The sequence below is a fragment of the Cheilinus undulatus genome, linkage group 1, assembly GCF_018320785.1.
Source record: "Cheilinus undulatus linkage group 1, ASM1832078v1, whole genome shotgun sequence".
Taxonomy (NCBI): Eukaryota; Metazoa; Chordata; class Actinopteri; order Labriformes; family Labridae; genus Cheilinus; species Cheilinus undulatus.
In genome coordinates this window covers 30246355-30259083 of record NC_054865.1, presented here as the reverse complement: position 1 = coordinate 30259083, position 12729 = coordinate 30246355, and the positions used below count along the sequence as shown (strand labels likewise).

The 12729-nt window shown below is 39.5% G+C and overlaps 1 protein-coding gene across 7 annotated transcripts in view; it reads right to left on the bottom strand.

Moving 5' to 3' along the window:
- Window positions 1-4973: 4973 nt before the first annotated feature.
- LOC121509998 (protein mono-ADP-ribosyltransferase PARP6) overlaps window positions 4974-12729 on the bottom strand; it is a 40841-nt gene continuing 33085 nt past the window's right edge. For 6 of the 7 annotated variants that reach the window (XM_041787864.1, XM_041787872.1, XM_041787889.1 and 3 more), the window contains 2 exons: window positions 9604-9688; window positions 4974-8848 (listed from right to left, as the gene is read on the bottom strand). In XM_041787864.1, the coding sequence (XP_041643798.1) occupies window positions 8746-8848; window positions 9604-9688 (188 nt within the window). In that variant the 3' untranslated portion in view covers window positions 4974-8745. Of the gene's footprint in view, window positions 8849-9603; window positions 9689-12729 lie in introns of those variants that run through there. The other variant, XR_005991912.1, reaches the window with a different exon arrangement.

Genomic DNA, 12729 nt, shown 5'->3' with positions numbered 1-12729 from the left:
ATTGGTTGTCACAGCCCATGTGACAAACAATATAGTGGATAGTGTTAGAAAATCAGCCTAAATATTGATACAAAAAAGGAGAAGTTCAACATCGGAGTTACTGGTGTGGATTTAATCTTTGAAGACCCTGTAAAGTCACCCAAGTTCCAGGCTTACTGGAAAAGCCTTCATTAGGGTGACGAATGCATGGATAGTTTCATCAGAATGGCACGGTGGCTGGCTGCAAGAGGAAAAAAAGTATGTGGCTACAATTTATGGTTCAAAAGTTATTTATTTAACTTTAAATAACCTTTGTCTCTTCTTGTCATATGTGACAAGATTGGTCTCAGAAGGTTCCAGACTGACACAGCTGATCTGAGGATGGACGAAGCAAGAGAGACATTTTTTGTGTATGACGTATTTATTTGTTTCTACTGTATGTGAACCTGAGTTATAGCATGGGTTAGAGGACTTTCTGCACCTGGTTGAGCTACCAAACATAAGACAAGGCCTTTGATAACATTACAGCCTAATGTTACATTGTAATATCTTATGAATAATATCTACAGGGATGTGCACTTGGCTGTCCTTCTTAGTCTGGCTTCTTGTTCAGTCACTTTCTCTTTTTTTCTCTTCCTGGCTTCATCCGTCACCATCCTCTGTCGTCATTTCGCATCCGCCATTGTATCTAACACTTCTGTAATTGACAAACTTGCTTCTTTTTAGTAAAAAGTTGGTGTGTAAACTTATGCCATACAGCCATACATTTTCAGGAAAGAACAGCGGCTTGCTGCCAAGGCTACATAGAGCTAAAAGCAGGCAACCAGGGGGCTTTGTGCAAATGTGGTGGACACTATTATCCCGTGTTATGATATCAGTAGATCAAACTACTAGTTCAGGGTGGAAAAGTAGCTTGAACTGGTGCAATGAAAAAAATGTCCTATTCCCATAACCTGTCCAGTGCACACTGGCATATTATGATAGGGATAGAAGGAGATGGGAAAGTACTAGACAGGCTGTTGGAAGCCTCTCTCTGTGGATGAGAGCTCAACATCTGGGCAGAATCTTCACTCTAGGGAGGGGGCAGCTCAGGGAGCATGGACAGATTAGTACAAAAAGAGAAAACTGAAGTGAGCGAATTAAAAAGGGAGAAAAATGAAAGGAGGGTGTGAGCGAAAGAGGAGGAGAGAGACAGAAAAAGAGTAGAGAAAACAAGCAGGTCTGCTGGGTGTAAAAGTTTCCCCTGGATATGATATGTGGATATGGGGATGTCATGAAGCCTGTGAAGTGGAAATAATAAAGAATTAGGATTGTCTCTGAAGACAAGGGAATTAATCCAAAATGAATTACGAAGAGGAGGGAGGAAGGGGTGGGGTGGGGGGATCAACATCAGCTATTTCCTTTTCCTCTGCTTGGAGGCAGATAGGGGGCGGTTTGTGCAAGTACTGTGAATCCCATAAAAATTAAATTAATAACAAAGGGAAAACACACACACACACACAAATAGAAGCAGAAAAATTAGTAATGCGGGGGCGGTGGAGATAGTTGAACAGAGAGCAAGGGTACAGATAGAAAAAAAAAGACAAGAGAGAGAGAATTTGAGGGGAGCTGAGGGTGGGCACTGTTGCTGCCAGATTGCACTGCTCTTTTGTTCCCCCCTCTTCGTCTTTCTGGAAAGTGCTGCCGGTGTTAAAGAGGAGATGCCACGGAGGCCATTGTAATAAATGCCACTTGTAAATTGCGGAGTGGAATTATACAGCGTGCAGATGGATCCATACGCCTGAGCAAAACGTGGCCAAAAAACCGGGAGCGATAATTAAGACTTAGGGGGTGAATGACAGAGCCATTTGTGACGACGGAATATGGCGTCTCCCAGCTCTCTGGGAAACAGAAGGGCTCGGAGAGGCTCGGTGTCACAAAACATTACCCACACAGCTGTTGGCTTTATGAGCAGCAATGGTGTACTCCCTTTTCCTCCCTCCTCTCTCCCTCTCATCCCCCTCTATCTCTTTCAACCTCTCCACCCACAAACACCCATTTCCCCGTGGTCACCACACAAAGGTGCTGTTTTTTTGTGCCATTTTAAAAACAACCAACCCTGCCATCAGTTCCTCCATCAATTCTTCACCTCACACCACCCTCTTTGCCATTTCAGAGGGACTAGACAAGGACTTGTACTCCATCATTCATATCCAGGGAGATGGAAGAGGAGGAGGAGGCACTCGGCATGCACACAAATACAGTGAAACACCCTGGCTGAAAATTCAATAAAAAGCACTGACACTGACAGTGGTTGGTGCTGTTTTGAATGGGAGTTTGGGCTTACTGGGACTTTGGGCTGACTGTAAAGTAGGAAAATCGAATTCAGTTGTTTTTTTCTCCTCTCTCATTGTTAAAAGAAAACATTTTTGTATGCCATCCCAGCTCTCACGAGGTCCGCACAACTCCACGCAAGGTTCAAGGATCATGTCTGTCTGCTTATTTCAGGTTTTTCCATCTAAAAATCAAAGGACAACATTTCTGTGAGCTCTCCTGGGATTTGCCTCACCTCCTTATCAACAAGTTCTCCTTTCATGAACCTGAGTATCTCTTTTGTTGCACAGCATTGTATACTATCTCTGTGTGACTCATGATTGAAACTTGTGCACATACTTAGCAAATTCCAGCTCTCTGTCCCCTAAACTCTGCCTTTTAGTCCCCTGATTCTCTACAAAGTCCATCTATTTCTGCCTGACTGGCCCGGCCTGTCTTCTGGTCTCATCTTCCTCTTTGTCTCTGTCCTGGGGGCCTCATCTTGAGCGTGCAGAGTAGCTGTACGAAGTCTTGACTCAAACAAGACCCCCTTCGCGCCCCGTTAAACCACCGACCTTTTCTGTCACTCCTGTCGCCCGCTGCTGCAGACAACAGGGGCCTGACCTGAAAGCTAAGAGACCCCTAGCTCAATAAAAGTGTGGGTGATTAAACAACTCCCTGTAATTGCTCCTTTTGTGCCGGAATCAAACAGTCACACTTATTACAGTGAAAGGGTGGGAGGGGTCGTTTCCACTGAGGGCGAGACACCCTCTGTGACCTTCTGGCCTCCCGTCAGTGCTCCTTTATCTGACCAAACAACCCTGTGTAGTGTGTGTTTACCTGCATGTGTGTGCTAATGCTCATAATGTGTATGTGCTGGAGCATGTGTTAAGTATGCAAAGAAAGAAGGCAAAGTAGAGTAACATCAGAGCTCCCCACAGTGGTGGATGTTGGAACTACACAACAAAAAAGCCCCAATTGTGTGGCATCAGCCAGCTGGCTTTGGTAATGGGGGACAAAGCCAAATCAGGGGACCGTGTCCAACATGAGGGCCGGGTTTCAGAGATCATAGTAACATGTGAACCATACACATCATCTGCTAGTCGCACACTCACACAAACATGCAAGGATATGAGTACAATGGGCCCAGCCACGGGCCCTCGTCAAATAGGGTCAGCTCATGAAGGGAGGAGCCCAATTACCGTAGCCACAAATACACACATAAAGTGCCTTTCAAGGGTCCATGAGCGCTTCAGCTTCCCCGTGATTACACTCACTCGCTACACACCCAGCACTTGTCGTACACATGGAGCGCCTCCTCTGCCAAAACAGCCATCAGACTGGACTTCTGCAGCAGAGGGGAGATGAGTTTGAAAGAGGAGAGTTTTCTGTGGAGGGAAAAGAGGGAGGGCAGAGTGAGCAATGCGCTGCTCAACAACTATTAGTGATCTGCTCTCTTTGGGCTGAAAGCACACCTTGTCATATTCAACCAGCAGGGACTGGATGTCAAGAAATCAATGTAAACTTGGACGAATTTGTGATGCAATAAACTGAAAAGTTTTAGCTGGATTTTCAGTTAGCCTGTAGCTGCTGCAGTATATGATATATAATAGTCTGTCCAGCACGCCTTCCTGCAGAAATAAATCAATAACCTTGAAGGAAAATCTGCTTTAAGACTGAAGAACTATGTGAACTGTTACATCTGTTCCCTTTATATCTATAAAAGTAAATATGAAATTGCTTGTATTTCAGCAAACTTTTTGCAAAGACAAACCTTTTCCATTTATTTAAGAAAATGTCATTAAAGGACTACTTACTCTTTGTCTTTTGTCTCTTTCAGTAAGAATGCATGCTCCAAAAATTATTACTGGCATCTGAACTGCAAAAAAAAAAGGCTTTATAAATGTAGAACTGCTAAGGCAGCATGCATGGATGCAGCAGCTACTCTTAGTCTAAGAGAATGTGGACTTTTTATGTTTTTATGCCTCATTTTAAATTTAGCACTGTTCCCACTCTTTTGCATTGTTCCTATTGCTATTTTAAGGCATTATAGTTATGCTATTTAATTCCTTATTTGTCTTCTTAGCACACTGGAGTAACATTTGTGCAATGAAAACAAAATATGTTTATTCTACCGAACAATTTATTTAATTTATATGAATTTTATATGCATTTTTTTTCTATTTTTATTTAATTTCAAAGGCTACTTTGACATTTTCATTATAATTCAGATAATTTTTAGTTTCAGATACTTGAAGTTAAATTACATATCTATGAAATAATTTAAATATTTTTGCTATTTCATAAAGGTAGGACATGATTGCTTTATAAAAAGATTGCACAGATATAATTCCTGCCACAACATGACTCTAAAGGAATTTGATCCATTAAATTACATTATAAAAAACACAACACTTTGTTTATTATTGTAAAAACTTTTTAAAGTAATTACATCATGCGAGTTATACAGAAGGGGGGGGGGGGGGGGGATCAGTCTAGACTTAAAATAAAGGACTCAGGGGGTCTTTGTGTACGTCAGTGGAGTAATGGTGCCCCCTTCTGCCCAAAAACACTCACAAAAAGCCTCAGCCACACCAGACAGTTTAGCACTCAATACTCAAATTATCTCCAGCAGAGACATCAAAGAAAAGGAGACATATATAAAACTGTGCAAAATCAGGCTTTATTCTTTTTTTTCCTCCTGCATTTTTGCTTTTCATCATCATCATCATCATCATCTTCATTGTAATCACCATCATTGTCATTGACATCATCTTTGAAAACATCAGTCACAGACAGCCAGAAAAGAGATTCTTGAAGAGACTCGCAGCTCAAATCTCTTGGCAAAAGATAAAATAAAATAACAGGCGTCAGCTATTAGCACAGTCCCGCAACACAAAGAGTAAGCTGTACATGTCCACGTCTTTCTGGGCCATACATTTCAACCAGGTCTCCAGTGTCCGTATTTACAGTTTTTATTTCTTTCAGAGCCTCAGAGTCCATTCAGGAGTCACGTTTTATAGTCCCAGGAGATATTGAAAGCCCATCTCAGTACAGACATGGTTAAGATGTTGAATATTATAGTCTTGTTGTCTCCATAAATACTTCTCCCCTTTTTTTTCCAACAGTACCTGTCTACTGCAGGTCCGAGCACAGTCCATTTCTCCAGCTTAGGCAAACTTTGAATAAGTGCAATGTCTAGTATAATGTCAAGAAAATACAAACCCACACAAACATACGTACATACATACAGTACATGAATAGCTGATAAACTTGATTAGCTATACAAGGTTGTCATTCTTCAAGGTGAAACCACACAGGTGCAGATCTTTAACATCCAGTGTCCTTTGAAGGGGCAGGATTGATGTGAGTTCACCTCGACTGGATCAGATGAGAAATTGGTTGCATTGCCCATGAATTTTCTGTACAGAAGGTTTTGTAAATTGCAAATCCAATGACAATTGTGAAGAAAATGTTGAGAAACCATAAAACTTCAATTAATAGCCCAGGCTTTTATTAATGCCAGTCTATAACATAACCCTGCCTTTATTTGAGAGAAGCATCAATATGAGATGGACCTGTAATTATTTTTCAACAAAACTTGTGCAAAGAAAAGGGGGAAAAGACTATAAGATTGTAATGATGCACCAAAAAGAATGTGTTAATGATTAACAAATCAAATTAGGTAATCACAAATTTAACCTTGCTATGCAAGTTAGTAGGCCAACCTGCTGCACGGCAGTTAAATGTTCTAGCATTATTCTGTCTTTCTGGGACAGATGTTGAAGTTCATATTTATTTTAGTGTCTTGCTGCTTTTTTTTGTTCTTCAACCTACGAGGTATGGCTGTTAAATAATGAGACTGCACTCATAAGGATAACCATGTGGTTCACAGTCACACCAAGTTTTCTATATTAACGGTTTGGTATTCACACAACTGTGAGTCTCCAGTAAGTGACGTCTTTAGTTCACTGCTAGCAATGGATTGAAGTGCATGTGTTTTTGCTGAGGCATCGGGAAATGATTAGATTAAAAGTTTAGCTATGAACTGACATTTTTGGTTGAATCAATCAATACAGCAGCCAAATCTTTTTGTACATTAACTGAGGTGTATGGGGAACACTATATCGAGTGCACAGGTTTGAATGGATGAACGTTCTGGGCACCCAAGCACATCAAAAACTTCTGGAAACATTCAACAACTTGAACAAACCTTATGAAATGTTGGACATCTCAGTGTAAGGACGACAGCAGAAATGGCCTCCATTGATAAAGTTTGGCAAATTTTGCATGAAAACTTGAACATGACAAAAATGTGCACTGAAGTTGTCCCTGAAGGAAAAACGCAAGCAAATGTGTGGACACATTTTGGAACAAAGTGAGAGAAACCCACATTTTCAGTAATTACATGCAATGACACTTGGATCTTCCAATACGATCCTGAGACAAAATGTCAGTCAATGCATTGGAAACATCATCGTCACCAAGGATGAAGAAAGCACGACAAAGCAAGTCCAAATTCAAGGCCATGTTGATTGTTTTCTTTGACATCAAGAGTATCATTTTGGAGCAGTGGGTTTCAGAGGGATCAATGGTGAACCAACACTATGAAAAACAAGTTCTAGAAAAACTGTGAGAAAAAGTTTAAAGAAAGAAATCATGATTGTGGAAAAATGGTTTCATTCTCCATCAAGTCAACTGCCAGCTCACACTGCACTCTTGGTAAGGCAGTTTCTGGCCCTAAAATAAATCAGTGCTTGATCACACTCCATATTTACCTGATCTACCGACCTTTGTCAGTGACTTTTTCCTTTTTCCTAAGATCAAATCTGTGCTCAAAGGAACATGTTGACATGTTGGTGCAGAAGCGGTAGTGTATTGAAGCAAAAAGACATTGACAAATGTTTATGTTCAATTAAATTGTATTACAGCATTAGTCTTGTTTTTTAATTGCCATACCTCATATTTTAGCACTTAATGCCTCTAATTGAGACCTGCTTTTATTTATCAAAATGTGTGTCAACACCAGGCTAGTAAAAGAGACTGGGCCTTAAATCTGGATGGGCTTTTAATGGAAGTTTTAAGGAGGATCACTTAAATGAAAATGATTGCTTTACTGAAATGATGGCAATCAAGCAAATATGTTGGTCATTTTTAACAGTGAACATTAACAACAGATATGCCACCAGTTTAAACCCAACAACAGTTTTTTGTTTTGTTTTCAGAAAGAAAAATTATGCATTACATGCACACAATTTAGTGTTTGGATGCTGATGGATTTAAGTAGAGAACCTACTAGATTAACCTGCCCAGTTTAAGCTTTTTGTCTAATTTAGTTTTCAAATGTCAACTACTAAACAGCAGAGAGACACCAAACCAGCTTTCACACATGCACCCCTTCAAAGAATTAAAAACAGAAAGCTTATGAGCACAGTAGTTGATGCAGGAGAACAGAAAAATCATTTTACTGTCTCCCTTCAAAAAAAAACAAAAAAAAAAAAACAAAGTTAGCCTTCAGTTTTAGGATTCAGATGCTCACACACAAACAAATGTTAGGAAGATTGAAAATCAACTCAGTAGAGGCAAGAAAATCTGGATGAAATCATTTCAGTTCACTTAAAGTATCCGAAAGGACAGAAGAGGGTCAGACTTGTGTGTTATTCTCGTGGTATTGGCAGTTAAAGCAGCCCTTTAAAAATAAGTTTCATGAGCCTTGTTTCTGCCTTTTCACACTCAAGTTCTGTCATTATGCTAATCTATTTGTTTGTATCTGGTTGCTTTCTGGATAAAGTTTTCAAAGTGCATCATCAATATCTTAATTTCACACTGCTAATGGCAGGATTCTGGACATTTCATCATTCCACCAAAACAAAGAGCCTACAGTGTATATAACTGGACTTCAACCACACCTCCAACAAGAAAACATAAAGCAGCACTTTCCCCCCAAGACAACATGTCAAGAAATATCAAACAAATAAATATAGGATCATTTCTTTGCAGAAACATTATAAGGACAAACTTAACACATGGAAATCCAACACTTGTCTCTGACCAAGGATGTCATTTTGACTTGGAAATGTTTTCAGAGGATATTCACAGAGAGAAATGATAACTAGAGATAATTCTTCTGAAGGATAAGTAAGGGTGCAGTAAAAAGGAGAAAGCCAAGTTATCTCTTTAAAGTGTTTTATAAGTGTGGACAACTTCCTTCTGTCTTCATCTGTGGGTTATGGTTTTTATAAATGACTTCAGCAAGGGAAAAAAAGAGACAAACTTTTACCACTTTAAACTGTGAAAATGTAACGTGTGACACTCAGAGGAGAGAAATAAGGAGATAGGGGAAACGGAACATTAGAAATAATGTGCTCGAGAGCTCCCTCAGCCATCAGTGACAGGCCTGAGGTCAGCTCACCCAAACATTCACCGTCTGCCCGCCTGTGTGCCTCCACCAGAGAGACTCCTGGAGAACTTCCATTAGCTGGAGTAGATCTGGGTCCCAATCACACGCATGATCTCCTTCTGCACCTTAGGCTCCTGGGTGTTGATGTTGGCATCTCCTACTTGACCATCTTCATACCTGAAGGCACAGACACAAGAGTCAATGTGGAGCTTCTTTTCTTTCTTTTTTTTTAACCCCAGCTGCTTTAGCTATTTATCGCCCTTCATTGCTGATTACCTTAATTTTTGGTTAGCTTTTTGAAAGTTGAATTACTTCCCTATTTATGTTTATTATACCCTCCTGATGATAAAAATATTTTTTCTTATGAGGGATGAAATTAAATTACAGAAATTTAAAAGAGTTCCCTGTTTGGGTCTTGTTTTTTTCTTTGACCTTATAAACCATTTCCTCAAGCTGTAAAAACATGACCACACACACTCAGCACAAGTTCCAGATTGAATTATATTTAGTTGTAATTTAAATTTGATTGCAGGCCATCTCAAATCTAATTTCCAGCTCAGAAAACAGCAGTAGATATGATAATAGACTTTGCCATCTGGTAAATGCTTGAGTCCAAAGCTTGGACTAAAAGCTCTTAACATCAGCAGCCAGCCAGCCTGCTGTGTTTTTATCTGCTAAGCAACAAAACACAGTTTTAAGTATTATATTGAAATGCTTGGAGCTCAGAGGAAACCTCTTTAGTGCTGGCATCATTTAACCATTACCACAATGTCTTAAAGGTTAAAACCAGCCTGGGCAAATTAAACTATCCTTTTTTTTTTTTTTACATAATTTAATATGCACTTCTTAGTTTCATAATAATACCAGACTAATGTGTTAATTTATTTTTAGTTTTACTGTGGAAAAATCCCCTAAGAGTTGTCAACACTCACACAAAAAAGAAGCGAGTACAGACGTGGTCGGAAACTGGACACACCCAAATGTTGCCATGTTTCTGCAGATCCTTGGATGTGATCACTGTTGAAAATAGAGACACATGTTAGTTTAAAAATGAGTTTTGACTCTCATTAATATTGCAAAGCAGATGGATATTTCCTTGTTTCTCACTGGCGAATCCATCTTGCAAAGCTCCCGTCTGAACCATTTGGGCCCGGTTAGAAAGTGACAGGACCAATCAGCGACGAGGGGCAGTACTTTGAGGCACGGCAGAGTCGTGACATATGCAGGCAGCGACAAGAGGCCGGTGCAATTATGGCGAAAGACAATAGTGTGGATGCTGCCAAAGTGTCAGATTTATCAGGACTTGATGACATTTCTTCGTTAAAAGAAGAACAAAGAACAGCAGTGAGTTGTTTTCTTTTCAAAAATGACAAAAGTCGTGTGTCTATAGCAGGGGTCAGGAACCTGCGGCTAAGGAGCCGCATGCAGCTCTTTTGCCCCTCCTGAGTGGCTCTCAGCAGCTGTGCCATATTTAAAATAAAGGAAACATTTTTTTTTTTTAAATTACACGAATACTTTTTGTAATGCTTTATTGAGATAGTTTTGTATATTTTATCCATAAAATGTGTAGCTCTTTCATTCTAACTTCATTTTTACAAATAGGTCTATTTTATCAACTTAATATGTGTCATATCATGCCTCCATGGTGCAGCGCATACTGGTGCTCTCCTGTCTTGGGAACAAAGGTCTGGCCGCGGTCTTGTCACAAATGACACCTGATGCAGCAGTTTTGCTCATCACGAAAGTGAAGTTTTGAATTTCTGTAATCTGGTTTAGCAGTAAGAGGGAAGGTCAGTATGTGACGACGACAATCAACTTTGATACGTTTCATACTAAGCCGGTGCGTCCGTTGGACTCAAGTAGTGTCAGCGGAGAACGTGAATGTTGATTACGTTAATAACAGCGTGAAAAATGAAGACAAATTCACCCTTAACAGCATCAGGCAGGTAAAGAAAGAGAGAAAGGAGGCCAAGGGCTCATTAGAGCGCTGTTTGAGCAAAATAAACAGGTAAGCTCATGTTTTATTGTCATCTTCTACTCTCGGTTTCGGCATCATGGGTGGGCATTTGCAGGCCATGCCCCCCCACCACCATGACACACTGTGCCCCCCCCAACTCCACCCACTGTACAGGGCTGTGATGCGGAGTTCAGTAACGAGTGGGACTCAGCCTTAACACTCGTCTTCTTGAGCTTTTGGACCCACACTATGCCTTGCAGTCTCGACATTACATTACTGACACTGCTTTACCGGAGCTGTACAGCAAAGTACGTGATAGCATACTAGAGAATATAAAAAGCAACGTCACTGCCCTTAGCTTCACTACAGACATTTGGAGCTCTGACGTTTGCCCCATGTCACTGCTGAGCCTCACTACACGGTCCTCAACCTTCGAGATAAAGTGTACAGTTTTTCATGCACGCCAGTTCAGAGGGTCTCACACAGCAGAGCATGTAAAGCAGGCTATAGAGGATGGTGGTTTTTTCTAACAAGAAGCTACACTTCATTTTAAAGTAATAGTGGTTAAAGAAATTAAAGTGAGGGAGGAAAAAGTGATGTAGCAGCTCCAGTTGCACTTTAGAAATTGCACTGTAATAACGAGACTGCCTTGTATCTTATTTGATATTTGTGTTTTATTGCAATGTTGATGTTTTGATTCATGTCGCAGATTAAGCTGCAACATTTTAATAGAGATTGTTGTTTTGAATCTGTATGATTCATATGTTTTTGATCCTATTCAAGTTAAACTGTTTTACTACTTTAAGTGGAGTTAGGAAGTTTTTAATTCATTTTTTTGAGTTCAGTTTTTGCTCTGACTAATTTAGTCAAGTTAATTACCCCTTCCAAGTGAAATTATAATATTTCAAATTTATTTATTGAATTAATTTGTTATTGTGATTACTGGCAAGGCTTTCACCACCTCTAAGTTGAACTGAGGCTATTTGAGTTCATTTTTTTGACTGCTCACGTCTGTCAGCTGTTTTGACCACTTTTAAGTGGATTTTTGACTGTCAGCTTTAACTCAAATACTGCACTAAGTGAAAATGTTACTTCATTTTTTGGACAAATAATTAAAACGAAAAAAGTAGCTATTACACCATTCTGAGCAGAAATGTGATTTTATGTTTTTTACAAAAATATTGGCTGTACTGAGTTTAATGGAATAAGTTTGAGATATCTAGTAGTTATTCAGTTTACTTCAGTTATTTTTTCAAACAAAAAAATTGAAACTCTAATCTAGGTAATTATCAGTATCAGATCGGGACTCGGTATCGGTAAATGTCAATATTAAAAAAATTGGTTCAGGATCGGAGGCCAAAAATGCTGATCAGGACAACCTTAGTTGTAACCCTTGAAACCAGTTTTTGCTTTTTTGGTCTGCCTGTTATTGTTATGCAAAAAAATGCCTGTAGAGTCTCAGCCCTTCGAAGCACAATCAAGTTATAGACGTGTGTTTTTTCAGGACAACCTGGACTATCAGAATATGTATGCTGAAATTATGTCAGATGAATGAATCAAAAGTTATATGACCAGAAAGACCAAGTTTAAAGAACAAAATGGAAAGTGAATCTCATAAAACTTTACACAGATTACAAATAAACAAGCCCTTTTACATCACCATTTAATTCCCACAGACCTTGTCTATCAGGAGAAAGAAACAACTTTCTAACAAAAACACAAAAGAAACTATCACCATCATCTACCCCCATAAAAACAAATTCACAATTTGTGCACATATGGTTTTCTTGTGCATAAATGTGCATGAGTCCCATTTTTCGGAGCACAAACATCCTCTTTTCATATTTGGGCCACTTTTCCAAAACTTGCAGATAACTATCTTATCCCTTGTTGATCTTTGGCAGGTACTAAATGGTCACTGCCATAAAGAGAAAGCAATAGAATGCGAAATTAAAGCATTCCAATTGGCCGGAAGGCAAAGAGGAATTCATTTTCTTTGACTTCCAACATCAAAATGGAGGACTGACAGCAACACTTCTCAGTTTTTCATTCCAAAAAAAGGAAAAGTTACATTATCATAAATTTAGCGATGTAGAGTTCA